At 43.6% G+C, this 25748-nt stretch overlaps 1 protein-coding gene across 5 annotated transcripts; it reads right to left on the reverse strand.

Moving 5' to 3' along the window:
• Positions 1 to 197: 197 nt before the first annotated feature.
• On the reverse strand, positions 198 to 25644 carry si:dkey-157l19.2 (NHS-like protein 3). 5 transcript variants are annotated; one of them, XM_068721741.1, is made up of 8 exons: positions 25374 to 25644; positions 16335 to 16641; positions 6825 to 6968; positions 6605 to 6648; positions 6360 to 6495; positions 6098 to 6208; positions 1996 to 5928; positions 198 to 1161 (listed from the first exon to the last, which is right to left on the reverse strand). In XM_068721741.1, exons 2-8 carry the CDS (start codon positions 16615 to 16617, stop codon positions 1097 to 1099), a joined length of 4716 nt encoding a protein of 1571 aa, XP_068577842.1. In that variant the 5' UTR covers positions 16618 to 16641; positions 25374 to 25644; the 3' UTR covers positions 198 to 1096. The 5 variants fall into 5 exon arrangements, with proteins under 5 accessions (XP_068577842.1, XP_068577837.1, XP_068577838.1 ...); XM_068721736.1 differs by having other exon boundaries at positions 16323 to 16641; XM_068721737.1 differs by lacking the exon at positions 25374 to 25644 and adding an exon at positions 24242 to 24371 and having other exon boundaries at positions 16323 to 16641.
• Between the last annotated feature and the right edge of the window lie 104 nt (positions 25645 to 25748).

Consider the following 25748-nt stretch of genomic DNA (forward strand, 5'->3'; position numbering starts at 1 on the left):
ACCTTAAAACCAGACAATCAATATATTTTCTAAAATGTTGAATTATAAGCATCTGTATTTGATTAGATCAATCAGGACATGTCAATATGATTACTGAGAATTAGAAATGACATACTTGAGGTTCAAGAAAAGGCTGAAATGAGAAAATATCAGACTAACAGGAACATTAGAAGGAGGCTTCTCAGTCAATGTGACAATTTGATCGGTCAATAAATCTTTATTCTTTCCATTATAAATGATTTATTACATTACAGTGTCTGAAACCAGTTTGAACTATATATTATAGTTTTACACAGAAATATCCCACTGTTTGAGCAATAACTGAGGAAAGGCAGTGCCTTAACTAAAAGCAGCAAAAAAAAAAGAAATAACGACTCTAGTATTGCTTTACATGTCTGCTCATTGTTTCTGTGACATTAATGATCATGCACAAAGAGAGCTTAGAATCATAACAAATGACGTGGGATTCTTGAGAACATCAATTTGGACACAATTAAGAGCCATACAACTTGATTTAAATGATATTTGGGTGTAACACAACACTGCAAAGCAGACATTCTGTCTATAGAGACCCTCTGAACAGGAAAACAGAAAAAATAACTTAAGATAATTAATATTTTTTTAACAAATAATTGGTGTGGAAACTCTTTTGGAGAAAATACAGAACTCTGCAGCAAAGATCCATCATTCCTGGATATGTTAAATGTACAAAATCGTGCTATATTTACAGATGAGCGCCCAAAAGTCCCATTGTTACAAGTACTGACTAAAGCTCTGATTCAGCAGGACATAAGTGATACAATCAATATCTGACACTAGAGGGTGATGTATTCCCATCTCTTGCAACGCAAAAGCTCAGAGGACCCTCTGGCAAAAGAAAATATGCTGTAATCACTCTTTAGTAAAATGCTAAATGAGTACTTGAGAAAATTAAGACCCACACCATTAACGTAAAGTCAAAGGATTTTCCAAATGCAATCTTTGAAATAAGCATCTCATCTATCCTAATCCAGTTTCTTGTCTCTCTCACAATGGCCAACTTGCAGCAAATTCAGTGTTAGTAAGTCCTTCCCCAGGTCTCCTTCAGTCTTTACAATCATGTCGATGGCGTCCCTCCTAATTCAACAGTGCCTGCTGTCCCATTTGTTTTCTCTGCAGCATCTGATGTTGGAGGATTAAGCCAGAGTTAGTTTAATGGAGTCTAGAAGAGTTGCTGTCTTAATTAAAAACTGATTTGGATTTTTAGCCACGCTAGCGCTCTGAGGATGGCAGTGTATGTTTGTTGGTCCACACTGAAATATCTCAGCAGCTATTGGATGGTTTGCCAATATATTTTGCATTCATGTCCCCTTTAGAATTAATTGTAATCTCTTTTTAACTTGTCCAATACTTTGGTTTTTGACGTACTTCATGCTGGTTAGGAAATGTGAGCATGCTAACAAGCTAAACTAACGAGGTGAACACTGAACTTGTTAAAGCTACATTCATGCAATGTCGGGGAATATGGAAAGAACAGGAAAACCTCCCATTAATCCCCACTAGAGTGTTCCTACATTATTCCACGTTCTTCAACACCACTGCTAACCCTGTAGTCACCACATTGAAATAGCCTAAACAAGCTACTTTTACAGTGTTACGTTTTTGTTGATCAGTGAAACTAGACCTGACCTGAATTTGTTCTATTTGTATTAATATTGTAATTTATTTAGATCTGATCTGACTTGAAATTATAACTTGGGAGCTGACGTTAATTGTTTTTCTGACTTGGCTGCTCACAATTATGGTCAAAATGAAATGACAGCCTAAATTCCAACATGCTGCACTGTCATTTTAAAGCATTTTAGCACGCCGACGTTAGTATGTAGCTCAAAGGACTGATGTGCCGAAGTACAGCCTCACAGAGCCGCTAGCGTGGCTGTATAGACCTATTAGTCTTGTTCATCATTTCCAGTCTAACATTGATGTGTTTTATTTATAGTGAATAATCTCTCTTACCCATGATGCTCTCTTGCAGTGCTTCCTGTCCTGCAGTTTGCTCCGTCCCTTCACTGGTCTCATCCCCTTTACCCTTTGTTTTGGGTTTCTTTGCAACAGGTGGTGGCACCTTGACTCCCTTTGTTACAGAGGAAACCTCCAGCTTCTTCTCTACGGTTGCCAAGGTTTCCGGTGCTGGCTTGGTCTCGATCACCACCTTCTTGTTGCTCTTGGAGAAGATAAAGCTTGCCGTGCAGGAGGGGGACTTACGGAGGTCTACTGGTGATATTGGAGCGTTCAAGCTGAGGCGAGCTGGAGGGCCGGCTTTTGATCTGGCTGCAGTCCTCAGGCGGATGGCCTCCTGTAGGTTCATGGAAGGGGAGAAGGTCATGGCAGGAGGAGACTTTTTCGTAGGGGAGACGACTGTAGTTGATGAAGATGCAGGTACAACCAAAACAGACTGGGACTTTGGCAGAGCTGGTTGTGCAGTAACAACGGCAGGTGGTGAGGTGGGTGGTGGAGATGCGGGTGGTGGAGATGCGGGTAGTGGAGATACGGGTAGTGGAGATGCGGGTGGTGGTGAGGTGGGTGGTGGAGATGCCGGTAGTGGAGATGCGGGTGGTGGAGATGTGGGAGAAATGATGATCAGAGACCTCCTGATGGGCTTCTGAGGAGCCTCACCACTGGCAGATGAGGTTGGGACCGGATTGCTGGGCTGCTGATTCCTCATTGTGACTTCCGCCTCTGGTTGCTTCTGAGCTTCAGGAGTCTCGGGGCTGCTATTGGGTGAAGGGGTGAAAATAGGAGCAGGTTCCTCCTTTTCAACAGGGTCAGACGTCAGTTCTGGGGCTTGTTTTTCTGTGCTTGTAGGACTAGACGGGTCCTTAATGTTGGCAAGACCCTGCACAGGTAAAGGAATGTTTCCAGGTGCAGAAGGAGCAGGTTCTTGAGCCTTTTCTGGACAAGGAGAGTTTTCGAGGGCTTGTGGGATAGAGACTTCCGATGGTTGCGAAGGGGGGGGCTCCTGGGTTGCTGGACTACCAGTGTTCTGGGGCTCCACCTGAGGTTGGAGGAGAAGTGGTACGGGAGGCGGAGGGGGGGTACTCTGAGGGGGAGTGAGAATACTACAAGATGAAACTGGGCTGGGTTCAGATTCAAATGGGATGCTGTCTTGTGGAGGTTCAATCTCCTGTTGTGACAGCAAGATTGGTGGAGGTGGCATACTTTGTGGTGGAGTGAGCTTGCTAACCTCTTCAGAGGATTGACAGGCATTCTCTTGAGTAGATGGAAAAGAAGCCTCTTCAGGGGACAGAGTGGAGACCTCTGTAGGAGGCTGAGGGGAGATCTCTTTAACTGGTGAAGGTGATACCACCGCAACCAGTGTGACAGACACGTCTTTAACAAGGGGAGGGGGCGCCTCTTGAACCAGGGGAGGAGAGAACTCTTTGGGCCTCACAGGAGACACCTCTTTAGGTGGTGGAGGAGGAGTCACCTCTTTTGGTGGTGGAGGAGGAGTCACCTCTATAGGTAGTGGAGGAGACACCTCTTTAGGTAGTGGAGGTGGTGGAGGAGGAGATACTTCTTTAGGTGGTGGAGGAGGAGTCACTTCTTTAGGTGGTGGAGGAGGAGAGACCTTTTTAGTAGTAGGAGGTGAGACTGCTTTAACTGGTGGAGGGGGAGCTGTATATGCTGGGGGAGGTGGGATACTCAGGGGTGGTGGTGCAGTCCCCTGGGATGGACTGAGCGTCTGTGGTTCAATCTCTGTGTTCACCCTAACACGTTCTGTTTTTACCACCGATATAACAGACGTAGTAGAGAAAGAGGAGTCACTACCAGGAATGGACCTCTCTGGTGGCACCTGAACAGGTATAACTAACGCCGCCTCACTAAACATTGGGGGAGGCGGAAGAGGGAAATCAATCTCATCAGGCCCATTGAGGCCTGCCTGTGCCAGTGGTGGAGGTGGTGGGGGCCAGGACGACTCGGGGGACACAACAACCGATGTGGCAGAAGACGGAAGAATGCGTGCTAATGAAATGGCAGGTAACGTCTTTACCTCTGAAGTTTGTGTGGATGTCTTTTTGGCTTCTTCTTCTTCTGTCACTGCTTCCAGCCTTCCTTCACGTTTCTGTACGGCCCTCACTAACATAACATTTATTATGTCACTTACTCTGACTTTCTCTGTCACTTTACTGTTTCCTTTCATATCAACATTCTGTTCAGCCAATCTGTTCTCTTTGTGAATCTCTGCACTCACAATCCCACTTTCTTGAACTTTCTTTGTCTCCAGCACATTTAGGGATCTATTAACGGACTCCACCATCACAGCTGGAGTCTTGTGTTTTCTTTCTATCACTAAGCTCTTCACAGAGCTCTCTGTAGATGCAGAAGGAGACTGCCTCTGTTGTCTCCTGTCCTTTGGATTCTTCTTTATGATAGCGTAAAGGTTATCAGGGGCCGGAGGTCCCAGCAGCAGCTCAAAGGAACGCTTGCTGTGGGCCCATACCTCTGGAGGAGGGGCTGGAGGTGCGTGGACTTTAGGTGGCGGAGGGATGTTGAAGAGTTCTCTCAAGGCCCTTACAGAAGGACTGACGTTGACCGTATCGACGGTGTCAGGTTTGAGATCCTGCAGGGGAGGGGATGTGGTTGAAGCAGCAGAAGTGGAGCCTGGAAAAAACCTTTGAAGCGTTGCTAAGATGCCTCTCTTGTGGGGCTGTTTAGAAACCTGTGACGAGGCACCATCTTGGCTGGAGTAGCCACTGGACGGGGATATTATTTTGCTGAGCTTATTCTCCTGAAGTAGTTTCTGCTTCTCTTGTGAAGCATCTTTGGAAACCTTTTCCTTTGCAGTTTCCTCTGCTTTAAGTGTCTGGAGCTGGGCTCTGATGGGACTGAATGATGCAGAACCTGTAGAGTCGTCCAGAGAACTGGTGTCAGCAGTGTATCCAGGGCTATCTATGGTTCTGGAGGGCACAGGAGAATATCCAGATTTGTTGTTTTCATTTTCCTCACCAGAGGCTGAGAGGTTAGGGAGAGAAGATTCTCCTGCGTTGACCCTTATCTCTGTCAGATCACGTGACCGTCGCTTCATCTTATTGTGAAGGGAATAGGAGCGGCTTGGAGGAGGAGGAGCTCTCTTGGATTTCATGACAGAGAGGCTACGCACAAACGGCCCCTCGTTTTTAACCCCCTCCCCTTTAATAATGAGCTTGCCATTGGACGTGCGTTTTGAAACCTTGCTGATGGAAGAGTGAACACTGATTGTGTCCTCTTTAGCAGTGGCATCTCCCTCCTGTGACCTTCTCTGTCTTGGGGTGGTGCTCCTGGAGATGGTAGAGGAGTCAGATACCAAGGTCTCTGAGGACTCGGAGTTGCTCCAACAAGAACTGTCGGACATATTCCTAGGGTTGTAGCGGGAGGCGGAGGTGACGTTGGAGGATCTTGAGGAAGTGGTTCTGGAGGAAGATGCTCTTGAGGAAGCACGGGAGGGGGACGGGCTGGACAGCAGCAGGCTGCTCTTGCTGACGGTGCGGACGCTGTTGCGACTCCGTCCACGGCTTATTTCCAGCACCTCGATGGAGGGTGGCAACACAGCGTTGGGAATGATTTTGGACATGTAGGCGGCCTGGGGTGACATGGACATGACGGGGCTTGGCGGCTCCTGCTGGAGGCTGTTGGCAGTGGTCATCCAGGGAACGGCCAGGGACTGAGGCCTCTGCCCACCTGAGAAGTCCGGACCAAGGCGGTGCAGCAGGGCAAGGTCATCCCTATGACCAGCATGGTCACCAAGCTGCTTGAGTTGGTCTTTGTTGAGGGGAAGGTTGCTGTTCATGTTCTGAAGGCTGGCACTTGTTCCCTGCTGTGGCCCATCAGTGGTTGAGTTGTCATTTTCACCATTATAGTGCTGTTCCTCATCTAACCTCTGAGTCAGTGACCAACCCGCTCTGTCCAGGCCTGAGAGAAGGCAGGAGAAGTTCATATCAATAATTGAGGAAATGGAAATGCAAAGACATCAACATAACCTTATTAAATACTATGATATTTCTGAATGGAGCTCAAACAATTTAAGTAGTTCATAGACAGATGTCTTCAGTAAGTAATATGTTTAAAATGAGCAGCTTACCCAGTTCTCTCTGAACATGCTGTGGGATTCCCGCAACAGTCTTTCTGTGTCTTCTCCTTGTTTTGGTCTTTTCTGACTTTTTGCCAGAGTTCAAGGGCCTGAATGTTGATTCTAGACAGACAGAGAAAACCCACGATCCACTGATCCTTAAAACATTCAATTTAAAAGTGAATACAATCTGTACATCTCATATTATGTGCATCACCATATGTTGCATAATGACCAAGATGTAAATAGTATTTTGCGCTTGTGGTGAAGTTACCTTGCCTGGTGAGTCCAGATCGGGACGATCTTGTGGACACAGATGATTGTACAGAGACGACAGAAGATGTGTCAGCAATGGTACTGTCTGTCGTAAAGCCTCCACCTTCCCCGTCTGTGTGGACCGTCATTGTCGACTGGCAAAAGAAGAGAAATATTGTTGTTAAAAACAAAACAAAAACACATGTACAAGAACTGTGCATTTGCTATAAGTGCAAGACGAAAAACTGCAATTGCGTCACTTACAATCACGCTTTCATTGTCCTGGAACTCCATTCCATTGTTTGTTTCTGCAAGGAGAGAAATATTCAAAATATTTAAAATGGTGATTAACATTCTTAGCAGTGTTTATATCCTCCGGTGCACACCCTCTTGAGCAATATGCAGACAGTTGTCAACATGTTGGCATGGCACACCTCTAATTTAGTGCACAGGTGTAAGACTGTATCACTAGAGTCCTTTGTACCTTCCTGCTGCATCATTTTCAATCCCTCCAGGGCCTCAGAGTGAAGGTTCTCCAGATACTGGGGCCTGCTGGCCTCAATGAACACGTTCTCCTGGAGCAACGGGGGTGCCGGGGTCTTGTCATCGTCGTCTCGCTTTGGGACAGCTTGAAGTAGAAAGAGGGGAGAGGGGATAAGTCTGGATCAACTCAAAGCTCTTTGTTTCTGTAACAGTAGATGAGGGGCCATATGGACAGGATGAGAGCATTCAGGTGTCTGCCAGGGACATTTAAGCACAAGTACAGTAAATATGTTTGAGGGTTAATTACGAGAGTGTGCGAATTAAAACGGCTGAACCAGTTCCTTCCACTCATGCGGGATTAAACTCCAGTGACTCTGACTGTAACTTTTAAGAAGGGATTATCACATCAAAAAACTACCGTCAAATATATATATGCTCTGTATTATTCATTTTCTTCTTCTAGTATCTAAAGTAATTGCCAGTGAGAAGGACGGACACTCGCTAAATTGCTGACACATCTAGTTGCATCCAAATTACATCAGTTCAAACCAATTATGAAATGCCTGAAATACCACATGCCATGAACCATGGGTGCCATCCAAAATATCTAAAAACCTGAACAACCTCTTCTAATGACTTGCTGACATATTTTCAAGTTTAGTCACAGGTTTTAATGTTATGGTTTTACTTTGAAAGTGCAATATAAAAAAGACGTAACATCAAAATTAAAGTAAGAAACTTGATAAATTACAAAGACTAATGTTGCACTAGGTTCACATTTGCTGACCAACTGGCCTGCGATTGAACTTTGTGATCCAAGTAGTGGCCTCACACTTCCAGGACAGTGTCTGGGATAATTGGGCTAACAACCTGCTAAGACACTTTTATGTAATAGTGGCAGCTGCTCCACGTTTAGCCACCGACTGCACTCTACTGTCCGCACTGTCGCTGTAAGACCATGCTAGAATTAGCCATGTGCTCGCCAATCGCGATTCATTTTTATCACTGCCTCTTTTGTAACAGCATTAGTGGTGCTCCAAATGAGAAATCTAGAAATATGCAAAATTCCAATACCTTATTCTATTATCCTGCAAATTAGAGCGAGTATTAGTTGCTAAAGTAAGACTAAATCACAGCATGTTGTATATCAGGTGAGTAAACATAGACAGTTTATTATGATCCACAGCGACAGTGATGTCCACACTTGGATTACTTTACTGCCTTCCTAGGCGAGCCAGTTGATCCAGCCTGTCCTGGTCATACTTGAACAGCAGTTTAAACAACCAGGGCAAGAGCGATTGGTTTGAGTCTTAAAGCAATCAGGTCTGTTGTCTTGTAATTTCAAACAATTGTGCCGCTTTCACTCACCTTTCCTATTGAAGAGAGTTGGAAAGCAGTAGAAATTAGTACTGGAGTTCTTAGTCAGAAGCACGACCATGGTATCTCGTAAAGTAATCCAAAAGTACACCAAAACTATGCCCACGTTGGGTTAAAGAAAGAGGAGCAAGTATTAGATCCGAATGTGCAGTCAGTCAGTTCAAAAAACATCCTGTAAAGATCACGGCAGGATGACAGTCTCGCTTGTTTTTGATGAAGTTGTTGTTGCCAGTTCAGGTCCAAGCGGAGCGTTGAAGGTCTCTACAGCCAATAGGCAATCAGAGCTCAAACACTAATCCTCAGCAGCCTAATTCCTGCCATCCCTCTCTACTGTATCTCCCCCACTCGCTGCTCAACAAGATACCCAGCATCCCACTGTTGCTCCCCATCTGCAGGCACACTCGCCCCGGATTGGTCAGTCAGGGCACAGCTCCAACTGAGGTCATACATGTAAACATTGACAGGAAGAGAAAGCTGTTGTCAGGGATTTGAGGTACGAGGGCGTCACGGGTGGCTCCCCCTCACTTGAGCCACAGCTTATAGCCCCTGTTAATAAATAACACCACACTGCTTTGTCTGATTGTACACCATTTTCACTGTAAAACTCAAGAAACACAGCAAATGTATTTACTTCCTTAGAATTCATTATGAGAATATAACTTTATTGTTTTGCCACAAGGGGGAGTAAGTGAATTAGAAGAATGTATTTCTTAGACCAGATTAAAAACATGTTTAAAAAGAGGCCTGCAGCTCCACAGCACATGGTCACACATGTGAATAATGTTCTCTATTGTTCCCAGCAGTATTACATTAGATTTGTTACTGTACAAGGAGAATTCAGAGGATGACAGAGGATCTTAAATTACTCAGTTAATCAAGAGCTGCTATCTAGAGATTCATTTGATGATCTTGAGTTGTATTAAACACCTTTTTTTTTTTAAAACTTGTTTTCGAGTCAAATTTCTTTAATTTCCTCACTTTTTCCATTTAGGACACCTCAAACTCATCTTCTGCTAAGGGGTTGTTCACTTCCTGGTGCGCTGAGCAGAAATGACATGGAACGTATGCCATCTGAACAAATGGAAAACATTCCCATGGTTGTGATCCCACAAGTGACTCAAGACAAAAGCAGTTTACCAAAAAAAAAAAAGAAAAGAAAGGAATCGCATGTGTTACTAGTACATAGCAACAAGTAGAAAAAGATCACCATTTGAACAGAATCCGCTGCTTAAGTGGAGGCTTCACTCACGGATGTAAACAGAAAGTTGACAGGCATGTGTGGGTTAAAGAAAGTCTTGTTACTAAACTTATCTGGTTGTCGTGATACAGCACACACTTGACTGGAGAGGCTTGTAGTGACAGGTGGGGCATGGCTGCATGTTAATGAGGGACTCATATTATCCCTGGTTCTACGATCACATTGTAATTGTGTCCAAATTAATCACTGACATATTTAAAAAAGGCACCATCTGCCACTGAAGCTGGCAGTATTAATGGGCTGCTAGTGATTATGTATGAACATTAAACTGATGTTTACATCTCGGATTTGGATGAACGGACTACATCTAATGGATGTGATACCGTTTATTCAAGTTCCACACTTCTCTAGTGATGGAAAAAAAAAAAAAAAATCAGCTTCAGGGGAGGATTTATATGACATGTGAATAATAAGGATTTAAAGTAGAACATTTTAAATGAGCAAACATCTGTTGGCAAGTTCGATTCTCTGGCAGAAAACAGAGACAGAAGGGTTCGGGAGATATGTTGCGTCATCAACTACTGTAAACAAATTACAAACAGTGACACAGATGGCGGTCAAGAGTGTTTATGATATGAAACCATGGCATTACTTTGTACATTTTAGCTGTGACTAATTTCAGATTAGGCGTACTTTATTTTTGCCTATTTCTTTTTTGCCCATTTGTTAGTCTAAATGCCTAAATTCACATTTAAACATTTAAACTGTGCAACATAAACAGCAGTTTGATTTACCAAGACAAGTCCAAGTCTCTAAAAGGTTTGAATGTATTTCATTTTTTCAGTAAACTGTTCACTTAGATTTTCTAGGGCTGCCCCCTCTAAGTCAACCATTCTGTCATTTTGGTTTTAGTCGACTAAGATTTCTTTATTAAATCAGTCTTTCTTGGAGGACAGTCCTATCATTTTCTGTAAAATTGTATTTCCATAAGCCCTCTCTCCACTGCCAGGTCTGAAGTTCTAGCCAGGAAATACTGAATCCTTAAAAATTAAAATAAAAAAATAAATAAAAGGAGAAAATAAATATCTGACTTTATTATGTGTAAATATACTGGCGTCAACCTGTAAAATACTATTTCTAAAGTAGAATGTAAAACTCCTTCCAGGTTGCTAAAATGTGACCTCACCGTCTTCAGTGGCTTCGGTTCCACCGGACAGATAGCGCAGATATTATAGTTACAAAGGAAATGGACAACTAATTGCTTAAAAGATGGGTTACTTCAGAGTGTTAATAGTTAAATCTACAGTGTGAGACCCCTGCTTTAGATAGAGCACCACACACACATTAACACAGACAAAATACCACTGACGTGATGCGACTCTAGAACCACTTCATGGGAATCAAACCGATGCATATACCCCACACACACCTAACTTCCCTGCCCTAACTTGCCCCTCTTGTCTCTCTTGTTTTGCCCCGCCAGGCAGACAGCCATGCAGAGACATTATTCTCTCCCGCTCTGAGTCTGCCAGGTGCTTAAGCCTCTCTAATCAGCACAAACCCAACTGAAGGCATGGCGATGACAGTGGGGAAGGGCTGGAGGCTCACTCCTCTAAAAGCAAGTATCTATAGTCTCGATACGCCGACTGGACGCATCCTGGTCAGAGCTCGCACGCTCCATTAACTATTTGCACGCTCTTGGTTTTCAATGAATTAAACATAAACGTCTAAGCTGAAAGAAAGGAAGGCCGACGCGTGGCGTGACAAGGACAACAATCCAGGTAACGGATACACCCGTATGATCTGGCGAGCATGGGTTACACTCAAGACAACACAATCTGTAAGCCAGCAAACCAGCACGTATCAGAAACCACCAGACACATACTCAAGGTGCACCCGTATGCACACTTAACATTTTGCAGGTGGCCAGTTTGGCGTCACAATCGATGTCATGACATCAGTTTACATCCTGAAGCTCTCGACAGCCTTCATGTGTCACTTCACAGTTTAAAAAGGTCGAGAGTGAGCGAACTCCTGTTCTCAAAGTCAATGTGATTCAAAGAGATGAGGTCTCTTCTTGAGACGCAACTAATCGTATCCCATTAAAAAAAAAACTGCAGGAGAATGTAAAATATCCAGGCCTGCTAGTGCCTGTTTAATGTATGCAAGGCGTTGCCACCGGCTCCTACTATTAATAAAACAGCTCCACAGTCTTATTGGTAGAACAAGAGTGAGTAGAGACACAAATAATGGACAGGGTGTATTTAAGGTACTTTAAATGATTCCTAATGACTTTAGTCATCCCCTGACTTTTGCTCTAGCGCCACCATCTTCAGAATAAATGAAATGGTGGAACACCTCTTGGTAGGCCTGTTAAAACACCAGGTTGTGCTGCTGTGAACTGGGCAAGTCCCTGTATTACATACAAGCAGGCTTATCACAGCTCCAGTCCTTGAATGCATCGCGAAAGAACAGCGTGTTCTCTGAGAGGAAAACATGAATAACAACACTGTGTGCACCTTTACTAAAGTCTAGTGAGGTAAAACCAATAAAGTTATCATCAAGCCTTTACAGTAAGCCCCATTGATTAATAAAAACAGCCATTTCACTTCAAAAGTCATGACTGGTGACTCCGAAAAATGTTCCAAGCCACAGTGTGTTGGCAAACATGTTCCTTTCGGGACAACAGCGTGTGCAGTTTGTGCAATGCCACAGTAACGTGTCTGCACATCTCGACAATGAAACAATGTATGATTTCAGAAATAATAACTGTTGCTGTTTGGCTTAGTTCGGTAACACTGAGACCAAACATTAGGGGAGTGCGAAGAATAAAAGGAACTTGATGAAATGAAACTAGAGAGCATTATTCGGTTGGGACCAGCGGGCAAACTGGCACATAGTAAACTTCTCTTAGCATTCGCGTGACCTAAATATGATCTCCTCTGCCTTTCAGGTGTGGTGACTCTTCACCTATTGAAATTTAATCCTAGTAAATACCCATGAAACCCTGTGATTATCAACAAGCATGTGTGCAGCTGTTTACTATACAGGTAGCCAAGTCCTCATCTACAGAAACGTCAGCATTGGCCTAATTCTCACATAACACCCGAGCAGAGTGTGTGCTTGTGTTGGGTTGGCTTAACCGTCTGATATTTTATATACAGAGTGACCAAAAGTACCCCCTAAAGGACGGCACATGAGAGAATCGACAAGCGCTTTTCCCATGAAGGCTGAATAATGTTTCTCAGAGGAAAACACCTCCATGACAGGCTGGTTGATTACTTTCCGCCATGAGAGGCAGAAAGCTAAACGCCACAACATGTCAGTTTTCTCAAACCTGTTCTCCTGCCCTTCTAATTGTGTCATAATCACAACACAACTACAATAACTATGAACACACACAACTACAGTATTGTAAACAATATTAAAGGTAGGCCTACCATTTTAACAGCAATATCGTTTTCCATTGATTAAACAAAAGGTTGATGTTGGCTTTGGCCGGTGTTGTTGTTAGCCTTACAGCGTTCTTCAAAAAACAATAAAAAAGCTTGTGTGTGTGTGTGTGTGTGTGTGTGTGTGTGTGTGTGTGTGTGTGTGTGTGTGTGTGTGTGTGTGTTTCGCTGCACACTGTGGTGTGTATAATTCAGTATATTCCAAATGGATCTAAATAATAATGCTGTAACTTGTGCCCTATTGCCTCCTTGTTTTCTTTCACTTCCCTAAATGTGTTGTAAGTTTTCCATCAATCTCTTACTTCTTCTATTATCTAACATCCCAAAGCTGAACACTTGAGCTATGCTTTCCATAAAAACACAATCTCTCCTGATTTATACTATAATGCAATCTGCCCTGTATACAATCTGTCCGATTTCTAACTAAAACTAACCTGGCAATGAACCCGTAAAAGCTGCGAATCGTTTATACAACTGTATCTAAACTAATGTGGCAATGGTTTATTGCCACATGGCTCCTTTAACTAACAGGGTTCAACACCACCAAGATAGGCTGACAAAAAAATACAGTAAAGAAACAGATAAATACACTTATGCTTAAAAAATAAAAAGTCTTAAATTAAGCATCTACAACAAAAATCTTCAACAAAAGCCAAACTACATGGCTCATATGATCTGTCACCTGGCAGGTATGCCAAGCGCACACAAAGGGCTCCCTATTTCTAGCCTCAAAGAAATATCTTTATAAAGCTGAGGAATGTGAGGAATCTCTGAGGGAGTGTTTCGGGTGAACAGGTGACCTTCTGAGTGTACTTTGGTAGGACGGTATGACCTAATCAGTCATCCCTTCATCTTATTTCCATTTACCAAAACCAAGGCCATTCCTCCTCAAACCCATTAAGAGGTCAAGACGGGATCAGAGCAACACGAGTTGCATAAGAGAGGCCCGGCGTATAGGTTTTGCACAGGATAGAGTAAACTGACAGCAAGGCAGGGACATAAATCACTGTCTGACAGGTAGGCAGTGACGGGTGTTCTCTAAAAAGGAATTAAGAGAATTGGAAGAAAATGAACATGTGACAACAGATAATCTCTGTCTTTTGGCTCAGGATGAAACACTGTTCAGGTAATCAGAGAAGACAATGGGTTTACAGCACTGAAAGGTCCATGAGGCCAGAGTTTATCTCTCCAAAACTTGCTACTGTGCAGTTCCCTATCTGGTCAAACTCCATAGGCCGTGTTTACAAAGAAACATTCCCACAAAGAGCAAAGGGTGAGGTGATCCCAAACAGGGTTAGGATGCTCACCGAGCAGGGAAGCTACCGGCTCGTCATAAAACACATGGGGAGATCAAACTGTAATAAATATCTGTAGAAAATCAGAAAATATCTGATCAAATAATATGTACCAAGATTATGAATCTGACCGGACATTTAATACCAGTTTTTGATACTTGGTGCAACTCTTCTCCTAAAACATATTCTCCAAAACATTTTCAGAGAGTGATCCCTTACAATTTGCTTTAAAAAACAACAACGCATACACACAATTTAAAAACAGAACAAAATTAACTTCAGGTATGGGAGAAAAGTGTTGAGGCCAACTGTAGATTAAGTTCAACATTAGTTGTATTGATGGGTCAAATAAAACATTTTGAAAAGTTGGTTGAAAGTTTGTTATATTGTCTAAAGAACAATTATTTTCATTATCGATGAATCTGATTTGGTAAAATCTACTTAAAGAAATGACGTTAACGTTGTTTTCAACACTTTGTGTCTATGGCGATCTATAAGTCACAAATAAAGAACTTACTAGATCATACTAGTCTCCTACGTACACATGTGATCCTCTGTGGCACCAGTGTCTCGATGCGAGGAGGACCAGTGGGAGTGGAGGGGGTCAGGAAAACAGAACCCCTTGTTTCTCCCTCACTGTAACAGTCCCTGGCATGGCTTTTAATTAACTGGCACTGTGCCCGCCATACCAGGCATTTAGTGGGCAGGAGGCCCCTCTGGCATCAAAAGTGATCATCATCACAGGCTCAGCTGGAGGTATTCAAATGTCTGTGTTCTGTGTGTTACACTGCACCGTGTCCTGCTCCTGCAATAAACCTCCTCTGGATGCATTTTGGGAATTGCTGAGCTCATTGTTTAATCAGAGGAAGCGTCTGGCGAAGGAAGGTGCTGCGGTTGTTGCCAGCACCAACAATAAGCACGCCACAAACACAACACGTCGATTTGCTAAGGGGTTCAAATAGCAGCATATGTCAATAATCGGGAACATAAATCACACTCAAAAAGTCAACGCTTCTGGCTTTGTGGTGATATATTTCATAAACCATATCAGGCAAGGCAACGTTAAGGCAATAGAATATATGAAGAATATTCATCGTGGCTCCCATCATTGTTTAAATGTTGGTTACAACTTTTTTGTAAATCCATAAATCTACTCTTTTAGTAAGTAAAAGAGAAGGATTCACTGATGTGGGAAGTAGCCTCTAAGTCAACCTTGGCAAGAGGAGACATATCTTATCTTTCTTTTCACAGTTTACTTTTTCTGACAAAGCTCCACGCTTGCTGTTGTTCCTAACCAACAGTAGCACATTATACCCGTCCAGCTGAACTACAAGGTCGGCGATTCCACATGGAGAAGACACAGCCTCTGTCTGTAAAGCAAATTAGCCATGACTGAACCAAACAATGCGCGCGCTTTTCAGTTTTTGCATGAGCCGACTCAGTAGAAGGAAGGTTTTACTGGTTGCTGTTTTGCGTTTCAGGTATGACAACATCAAGGTGTGATTAACGAGTGTGTAAAACTAAAGTTAGCACCTACAGTTCACACAGTGAAAACAGGACTGGTATAGTTCTGCATGCTGACATACGAGTGCACATATGCAAGCTTCAACAAGCTCTTGGAAACGTGTGTTGCTGCAATTTTCTTGGGAGCGTGTGAACGATAACTTCACCGTGTGTGAGAGTTGAGTTTTACTTCAGTTGTTGACTGTGTGTGTGTGTGTGTGTGTGTGTGTGTGTGTGTGTGTGTGTGTGTGTGTGTGTGTGTGGCTGCACAAAAGGTCGTCCACTTCCCCGCGTGTCCCGTTGGGATGGCAGCCACGTAACCTGAAGACCAGGTAAGTTAAGTGCTGGTATCACGCAACACGACAGACAGAGATTTCTTTTCACGGCAAGCAAAGAGAGCCGAAGGTCAGAAGGCGAGTAGGAAGCGAGTTAGTTCAAACATCCCGCCTGTGAACAAACACACATGCCTGGGAGCCAAGGAGCAGCATATTGAACTGGTTCCCAGGACCTTATTCCAACTCATCTTAGAAAAAACTGCTTTCAAAAGAAATGTATTTAAATGGTGAAGTGCCCCACCCAAGGAAATGTTTTCTTAATTGTAAAATATATATAAAACATACTTGTAAACTATTAAAGGGGATACAATAGTCACTGAGCGTCCTCTAGACTCTTACCATGACTGTTACCTTGTGAATGAGTCTGTCTCGCTGACTTCAGGCCTCCCTTGTGTCCCCCCTGATGCCCAGCAGGGTGTCCATCCAAAGCCAAGTCAAGTGCAGGACCTAGACCCAGGCGTTTCCCCTTCGCATCAAGATCCTTCTTCTTCTTGCCCTTCAGCCAGCCCAGAGCTTGGCCCAGGGAGCGACTGCGCTTCTTCCGGCCCCTCTTGCTGTGCTTCTCCTGGGCAAAAATATCAACCACATCCTGGGGAAGCAGCTCCCCGAACCCCAGCGAGTCACGGTTTGACATACCAACTCACAGTGGAGCTACGCCCTGAAAGAAGAGAAGGGGAGAAGGAAATGAAATTTATAGTCATCATCATCATCATCATCAACACATTACATGCGCTGGCACTCAGGTTGCGATATTAATCAAACGACCACATTGGTTTCTAACGTTCCTGGTGTCTACTGGTTTCAATGCGTTAGTTAATCCATTAAAGTGAATTTTGACATTTTGTGCAGTTGCAAGCCGGGGCTGGTTTGAAAATAAACCTTGCCGCTGTGTTCAAGAAAATCACAATATCCGATATTTGAGAGTCGGCTGCTGCCAAGAAACGTTTCTTTTAACTCAGGAAGCTACCAAATTCAATTACTCGTATCCGATTACTGTCCAGGTTTGATTTCCCATCAACATAGCTCATTATTCACATGCTCTTCCGTAGTAAATGTAGTGGATATCGGTGCTTCGTTGAATGCACCGCAGAAGCACCAAGGTTAACAATGATGGATTACACCTCGCCAAACAGGTTTCAAGTCTTGCTAAGATGATTGATATCTTAAAGATAGGCGTTTCTTACGTTTTTTTTTTTTTTTTTTAAATCAATCTGAAACAAAGTATGCTTTGGAAAATGCTTGCCAGTAAAGTATATAAATCCAGTTGTACTACACATAAAGACAGCATCAATTAAGTGTTCTTAGTTGCAAAGTTGTGTTCTTTAGACAACCCCAGTTGGTATGTATATATGTCTGTGTGTCTGTGTGTGTGTGTGTGTGTGTGTGTGTCTCTCCGTGGGCACTGCTCGTTCGACCCACACGCTCAAACTTCACAGTTCTGCAAAGAAAGCACTGGCACCGCTCCCCTCATTCCATAACATGGAGTCATAATTCACAAAGCCGCACCCGTAAGACTCCTGCACTCAGGCACAACAGCACACTAGGAAGAGCTAGACAATGGAAAAAATAAACAGTCTGTCTGTGTTTACTATCTTATACATCGAGGTGTTTGATGGAAAGAGATTGAAAGCAATACATCACGGTGGAAAATGTCAAATTAAATAAAGACAATTTAACACAAAAGTGTGCATTGAGGCACTTCTAACGAACAGCGTCCATTCATATATCAGTGTAGTTTCTGTTTTGCGTTGCTTGTGATGTTTCATTGGCATCAACACCCCTTCACCTTGCTGAACTCCTCTAGTCGGAGGCAGGTTTCCCAGCCTCGCTCCTGGGGAATCTGTAGCTTACACTGGGCTCCTTCCAGCTGCGCACTTTATTAGATACTTATCTCCAAATAACAGGCTGAAAAAGTCGGAGCAAGCTCTTTAAGATGACAGGAGTTGCAGCGGCACACAAAGACTGGAGGAAGGTGGGAGTGGAGTCAGAGTGAGAGAATTATGAATCCCCTGGATGATTTGTTTCTATGAGAGTTCACGAAAAGTTTTTGGCTGCTGCGTTGCTTCACGGTCGCGCATGAAAAACACTGTAGGCAGATTTCAGCACAAGCAATGTGTGAGTAATAGGACCAAAGATCTTTTCACGGTTCGTACGAATGCCTTCCTGCCCCCGACGAGACATGAAGCTAAACCACAGAAACCTGTCATGTTCTCGGAGGATTACAAATGGGACTTCTCATCATCAAAGCTCTGTGTAGTGCAGACAGTTGTGTTGAGAAGTTAGAGGACTCTGGTTTGGATGTATCGTATGGAAGGTTTTCAAGCAAATTTGCACTTTTTAAAACCAGATGCCTTAAAGACTCTTCATTGATCATAAATAGTTTTCATATCAGTCAAATCTTGACTCTCTAAAGTCAGGAGTCTCTTGACTCCTGTATTGGAGTGCATTAGTTTTAGCTGGGTGTACCTAATAAACTGGTAACTGTGTGAAGTCTTCAAGGCAGGCGTTGGTCTTTAGGCTACTAAAAGTAGAAACAAGTCTACAGCCGCACAAGTGCTAACATGCTAACATGTCCGCAATAACAATCCTGACGGGTAGGTATAATATTTAGCATGTTCGCCGTCTTAATTTAGCATGCTAACATTTGCTAACTAGCGATGCACAAAAAGCTGACGAGAACACGGTTAGTTTTACATGTATTTGCTCATCAAAACCAATAAAAAGTATTGCACAAACTAAAATTCTGACCAGATGATGGCGCTAGAGGAAGAGATAAGGATTCATCCTCTGGGCACCATGCATGTCGGTACAACATTTCATGATAATCCATCCAATAGTTGTTGAGATATTCCAGACTCAAAATGTTAAATCTGGTTCCGTCCTGTCCAGAAAGAGACGTACGCAGCCCCATATGAGAGACTTAAGAGGAGTACTTGAAGTACTTGAATGCTTCTCTAAACTTTATACATATGTGGGCGTTTTTTGAAGTAATTAATGTAGCCCAGCAGAACTTGTTATACACTGCCTCACATCTCTTGTGGCACAGTGTCCATGGAAGAGATGTGAGGAGTGAGTTTTAGTGAAAGGCCAATAACAAGACAGGGCATCCGTCTTTTCCAGAGTAAAGTACCAGGCCTCTCCCCGCACTAAGCCCCGTGTTTCTCCTGCTCCAAATTACAGTCATTTTGGGCATGACTAAGATCTGTGCATCTGTATTGGCTACAGTTGCCAATAATCAGGCGTCTCTCTCTCTCTCTCTCTCGGGAGGAGAGGAGGCTGGTTCGTTCATTTATAGCCCGAGGGCCGCTCTGAGTGCAACAACTCCTCGTATTATTTCCATCACAGAGGGACAAGAGTAATGGTAAGAGCTGCGGGACACGGCGGAGGACCACCCAGCAGACCGCTGTCTGTGCAGTCCGGTCACAAGGAGTTGACTCATGCCACCATTGCTGTGGTTACGCATAACAACCTACAATTTTCAAGTTTTCCAAACAAATGTAATGAGGTGACGCACACGGTGGAGTGCCCTTTAAAATTCTCACTGTTTGTTTCATGACGTCTATTTGCCTTTTTTTTTTTTTTTTTTTTCAGAAAATGTCGCATCTCTTGGATTTATAGGTAAAAGGTAACACAACCCTCACAACCCTCTGTGTTAAGCTCACAATCTCTCCTCAAAGTTAAAGCAGCATGGCCGACATCGTAATCATAGAGTTGCTTCATAGTCCCAGCAGTGACTTAAACCTTGACCACACCTCTCAATTCATAAAAGCTGATACACAAACTACAGGCACAAAAGAAGGCTTTAAAATCTAATTTGTTTTTGAGGATTTGAAGCACAAACCTAGCTGGAAAAAAAACAACAAAAAACTCCACCAGCATTGCATGATCAACTCATAATGCCTAAGCTAATTTACAAACAAAAAAAGTTGATCTCTCTCTCTCTCTCTCTCTCTCTCTCTCTCTCTCTCTCGCTCTCTCACACACACACACACACACTCTCTCTCTCTCGCTCTCTCACACACACACACACACACACACAAAACCCGCTGTGGTTTCCCAGCCCAGCCCCAGTACTGCTGGAGCAGGCATGTGTTCCAACACGCTGTTTACTTATCCTTTACAAAAGACGCCAGGTTTTCACAGTGAACAGGAGATACCGCTCAAACGCAGCAAACCTCAACGCAGTGTGTCAATAGCCGCAGCACTGACGGATTATCTGACATTGACAGCAGTGCGCATACACATCAGGATGAAGCAAACGGATAATAGTTTACACACGGTCATGAAACGGACGGCGAGACTCTGTGAGCACATCTGGAAATGACACTTTTCGACTGTGTATTTTTGACAGCTATATGTCCTGGAGTGGAGCTTGAGGAGATACATTCCAGAGCAGAAGGGGCTCTCCTCTCCAGTGTTACTGTCAATAGACTTCCAGAAAAGCAAAGCACTTCCACCTGCCTTGCCTAAAGCAAAACAGAGTAGCAGAGTTTACTATGCAAACCCAAACTCAGAGCCATGAATATAGCAAAGATCTCAATCTCACAATGGGCTCTACTGTAACTTTATTTGACAAACTGGTGCGTAAAAAGAATGAGGAAAATGGTAAAAAGGACTTGTACTTGTATAGCTTTATCACTACATGTCATCATTCACCCACTGATGGCAGGGTCTACCATGCAAGGTGCCACCTGTCTATCAGGGCACAGCCTACGGGAGATTTGGGGTCGTCTTGCCCAAGGACACATCGACACGGACTACCAGTCATTGTCTTTGATGACTATCAAGATATCGCGATACACAATTACGTTGTCTAAATTGATGATAACAAGCACACACTAACTAACTGACATTTTGCACTAAAGTTCCTAAATAAATGAGAAAATATTCAGTAATTTTCATTCGCCAGGTATTTAATTCACACAGGAGTATATAAAAACAATGTGTTTTTTTCATGAAGACTATTTATATCATGATACAGCAAACATGCTGTATCATGATATATATTGTTATCTAGATATGAAATGACCTATATCGTGAAAGACGATTTTGGCCATATCGCTACCATAAAACCTGCTTGTAAACATCCTCAACAGATCCATGTTAAAGAGGAATTGCAAATATTTTTGCAGTATTTCTTTTAGGGATTTACTTCACAAGACTGTTTTGTGTGACAAAACGCACCAATGTGGTAAAGAATTGAATGATAAAGTAAAAAAAACAAAACTTAAAATACTATTTAATCTAAATTCAGAGTTGGACCGCCTTAAAAACAACTCCAACTTGAGGGTACAGCAACTATGAGAGTGGCAAATATGAACAATGTAAATTTCGCAGGCAGTGGCGGGGGATGAGGGAGGAGGGAGGAGAGGGGGAGGAGGGGTCTCCAGGAAATGTAACTTTGAATGCGGTGAGTCACACAGGGAAGCTGACGGAGTGCGCTCCAATGCCTCACAGGGATAAGGCAAAGCCAAGAGGGAGCGGCAGCGATACAGGCAGCCACCTTTGTTTGAATTAGGACTGGCTCAGTTTGACCGGGAGGCCATTCACATCTACAAGAGCTGCCAGGATTCACATGGCATGATTTAGCCGCCAACAAACAAGGCTAATGTCAGACTGAATGTGGTTAGACGGAAATACCAGATGAACAAGGTTAATGTTCTCCTTTTTGCGGTGAAAAAAAAACAAGGTTTTTGTTCTGTTGCAGTGAACAGAGATCTTTGGAAAAGCCTTTCCAGTGACTAGTAGACAGTGTGGGCAACAACCGTTTTTTAAAAAACCACACTTAAGAGTGACTCTCGAACTAAATGGCGAGTGTTCAGCACTGTAAAAACTAGTGTTGCTGTTCGGCACCTGCAGGCATCAATCAGGGCGTTGGCTGTCATCTCAAGGCATTATCAAACAAAGAGGAGCATGTCTGCTACTCGAGAGCAAACTTAAGCAACCCTGTCTGGGCTACAGCTCTCCACACTCAATGTAGAAGAAATGCACTGAGATGGATGATGAGGCCACAAAGTGGAAATGCTCAACCCCACGGCTTGAGGGGCTTTTGAAATGACTGAGGAGAGCTTTGTGGGAGTCATCAGGCATCAATGAAAGATTTCCCATCTTAAGAGAAGTAGTTTTGTGTTGACAGAGAGGGTTACAAGAAACATAACTATTGAGACCAAGTAGCTCATGAAAACTTTGTTTCAAGAGTTGGGTTTCGGGGCTGGCCACAAGTTTCCTGGTTCCGTACCAACATATCAGCGTAGACACACAGTGGACTGGGGACAGAGACACAAGGCCTTACTGACATTATGTGGTCCCTTTGTTTGCTGCAGAAAGGATACAGTTTCAGAAAAAGACCATGTAGGTAATGCCAGTGTTAAAAATAAACACAACAACGACGTAAGACAATAATGACACAAACAAACCAAAATGCTATGTAACTGAAGTCACTGAGCTTATAGACGCTGCGTCTGTGCATCCCTGTGTGTGTGTCTGTGTGTGTGTGTGTGTGTGTGTGTGTGTGTGTGTGTGTGTGTGTGTCTCAGAGATCTGTGGACGGGGTAATTCAAGTTGGCGCAATGCAAGGCCGTTGTAGCCATGCAGCAGCTTGTCTGGTAAGAGCAGAGGCTGCATTCCTGAGAGATTGATAATTACCGACTCAGAAACTCTTCACTCCAATTCTGCTTTCAACCCCCCCCCCCCCTTGTTCTCCCTTTCACCCCCACCCTCCCTCCCTCCCTGCCACACATCCCTCATACAGTACTGTGGCCTCGGAGACCGAGCCATGAAAGAAAAAGGATAATGGATGGCGCATGAGAGTCATTTTGAGATAAGATTATAACAGGGGGTTGTGTGCACTGCCCAAGGTAATTGTTCACTGTGTATGCTTTTTAGAGGGGAGTCACAAATAATCTAACTCAATTGAAACAGGACAGATGTTCCTTTTACAGACCAAGTGGAAAAATATGCATCACAGTATGAAAAATAAATAAATGCATATACATGATGTAATATAGAAAAACATATATTTACACACAAAGATTATATATTTTAACAATACTTTGTGAGAATTGCAATTTCCTGTTACGTGTTTTTGGTTATTTGCCGTCTGTCTTGAGACATATCTGAAAATATATTCTGAAAATTAGTGCATTAAATGTGTTAAGTGTATTACAAACCTCAGTACCTACAATGTTTCTATTTAGGGCTGCAACTAATGATCATTTGCATTAACAAATTTTCTTGATTAATCAGTTTGTCAATGTCAAAAAATTTGAAAAAAGGCCCATTATGATCCCCCATAGTTCAAGGGGGCTGTCAGTCAAAATTATTTAAATGGTTAATTAATTATGAAAACAACTGCTGATTAATGATCTGTGAACTAATCAATTAATCGACTGATTGCTTCAGCGCTAATGAGCTGCTGATATACTTTGTCAATGCATAAGAAGTGCACCTCTCTGACTGTTTGAGTCCCTCTTTGAGTCCCATTTTCCACTGTTTCCGTTTCCTTCTCCGTTTTCTTTCCAAAAACGGGACAGAACAATAATGCTCATTTTACTTTTCTGTCGCAGTTTAAGAGGCGACAGTCAGCAGAGACTCTGTAGAGTGTGTTGTTTGCTTTGCGTCCAGGGGTTGCCAGGGGTCTAAGTCTGGACTGCAGCCTTCTGTGGAGCTTAAGACCCCTGAACTGACAGGTCAGTGAGGGGTGAAGAAGAAAGTGTTGTGCAGCAGTGGTGACCAGCTCACAGCGAAAGGCAAACACAGCCGGACACTAGGGCTTAAAAATACATCCTGGCATCTTCAGTGAGTCTGCTCTACACAGGTCAAAACAAAAACTCTGCAGCTGCTTTGAAATCCTTTCAATCCGTCTGACAGTCGCCTGAGTGTAGTGAGGGAATACAAAATTAAAAAGTCCTCGGTTTAGACCAGAACTTATGCGAAAATAAAGAGTCTAGGATGTAAGAGCAGAAGACAAACCAGAAACGGACAGGGCCCTCTTGACCCTAACAGCTGAGCAGGACTCATTGATGAGTTACTCATGAGGACACTCATCAGCCAGCACTCAGTGTCCCACTCATCAGGAGAGTTTCCTCTCACTGCAGGCCTGCATGACACACACATAATCATGTGTCTTTGTTCGTTACGACACCAATTGTTCCTCCTGTCGCCCTCTCTTGACCGACGGCTTTCCCCTTTCCTCCACTGAGCTGCCACTTCACCACTGACGGGTGAACACGGTAAACGACAGAGAAGTGGAACCCTACCTGGCTGCACCGTCTCCCGACTACAGAACGCACGTTCATTCTGTCTCTCCAGTGACTTCCTCGTGTCCATCCCTCATCTCTCACTGCCTCCTGTGTTATCACTCTGTCTCTGCCTTGATCTTCCTCTGAATCTCAGGTATCTACTGGTCTCTGCTGTACCTCTAATGCTTTCATAACACACCTGTAATCTCCATGGGTACAAGCCCTGGCTTGGCAGGCTGGCGAAGAAGGAGCACCGGTACGCGACACGCCCTTACTAAACAAATGTCTCAGCCTCGCCTACCAGAGGGTACAGGAGGTGAACTTGAAGCCATGGAGCTGGGGAGGGGAGGGAGGGGAGGAGGGGGAGAGAGACAGCGTCCATCAACCCTTGATCGCTGGAAGTGCTGCAGAGTTTTCAGAAAAGTTTGGATTTGGAGCTTCCAGTCCAAAGTGCAGGAGAGGCAGCAGGCAAACAGAGAGGTGGAGACCCCCTAAGAGAGGTGGTCCTGTTATCTCCGCTCGGTTAACCAACAGAGACTCTCATTGATTTGGCATAAATTAAACCAAGTGTCAGAGCACCATGCTGCAGTCATTTGCTGCTGGGTCAGTGACTGGGGAAAAAAAACAACACAATAGTCTTCATTGTCATAAGCTAAGAGACGCACTTACTGGTGTTAAATTACCTCCCGCTTAGGATCCCTCAAGGCCAAGCAAAGCAAATCTCCCACACCTAGTTTTACATGCATGCCTATACTCAACCTGGATCTCTTGCCATCCATTTGCACCTCACTTTATCTTATCAAATTCAGTGGTTCTTTTTTACATATTGTGACTATTTTCTTTATTTTAAAGACTGATCTATTTTCTTCATATTGCAGCAAATGCATTAAACTAATCAGACAACAGGCAACAGCTTCACTTAAATGTGCTTAGACATCCTTTAAAGTCGATTGAGTCGATCTTGGTGCCACGTTAGTACTGTCATTTGAACTTTATGAAAGAACGCTAAACTGTATTTTTCACTATCTGCCACGCCAAAACTCAGCCTACGAGGCTTTATGTGGAGGGATTAAAATACATAAAAGCGCACAAAAGAGTGCACTTTTCTGTTGCTCACAACGACAAAACAAAAACGAACTGTTTTTCTTACCTTAACGAACTTTTATGAGCCAGAAGGATTGATTCAGCCTCTCTCCATTTGAAGCGTCTCCCTGCTGCGTCTTTCCTCTCCAACGCAAGACTTTCACCGTCCGAAGGAAAACTTCAGGTGAACCATTTCCGCAACAACAAAAAAAAAGCACTTCAGGAAGCGACTGGAGTTCTGGAATTGCTTGTACTCGCGGGTACAGGTCCGTTTTGTTTGAATGTCGGCGAGACTAACTTCTCCCACTACTGTCAGTGCCTGTTTGTCTGCGTGGACGCTCCAGAGGACCGCAGAGGGGGAAGTGAGGAAAAGTTGCCGTCGACGTGCGGCTCCCACCTGGAGGAGGCTGGGCGCGCGCAGGTGAGAGCGCGAGGCTGCGGT

This window comes from Cebidichthys violaceus, unplaced genomic scaffold, assembly GCF_023349555.1.
Source record: "Cebidichthys violaceus isolate CVI_PGR_0920_01 unplaced genomic scaffold, fCebVio1.0.p SCAF_28, whole genome shotgun sequence".
NCBI classification, from domain to species: domain Eukaryota; kingdom Metazoa; phylum Chordata; class Actinopteri; order Perciformes; family Stichaeidae; genus Cebidichthys; species Cebidichthys violaceus.

Coding starts and splice junctions, on each gene's coding strand:
- si:dkey-157l19.2 (XM_068721736.1), bottom strand. CDS start 16,617: ATGTCAAACCGTGACTCGCTGGGGTTCGGGGAGCTGCTTCCCCAGGAT. Junction 6,969..16,322: donor TTCACAAGGTAACAGTCATG/GTAAGAGTCTAG, acceptor TTCTACTTCAAG/CTGTCCCAAAGCGAGACGAC. Junction 5,929..6,097: donor GCATGTTCAGAGAGAACTGG/GTAAGCTGCTCA, acceptor GCCTTCTCTCAG/GCCTGGACAGAGCGGGTTGG.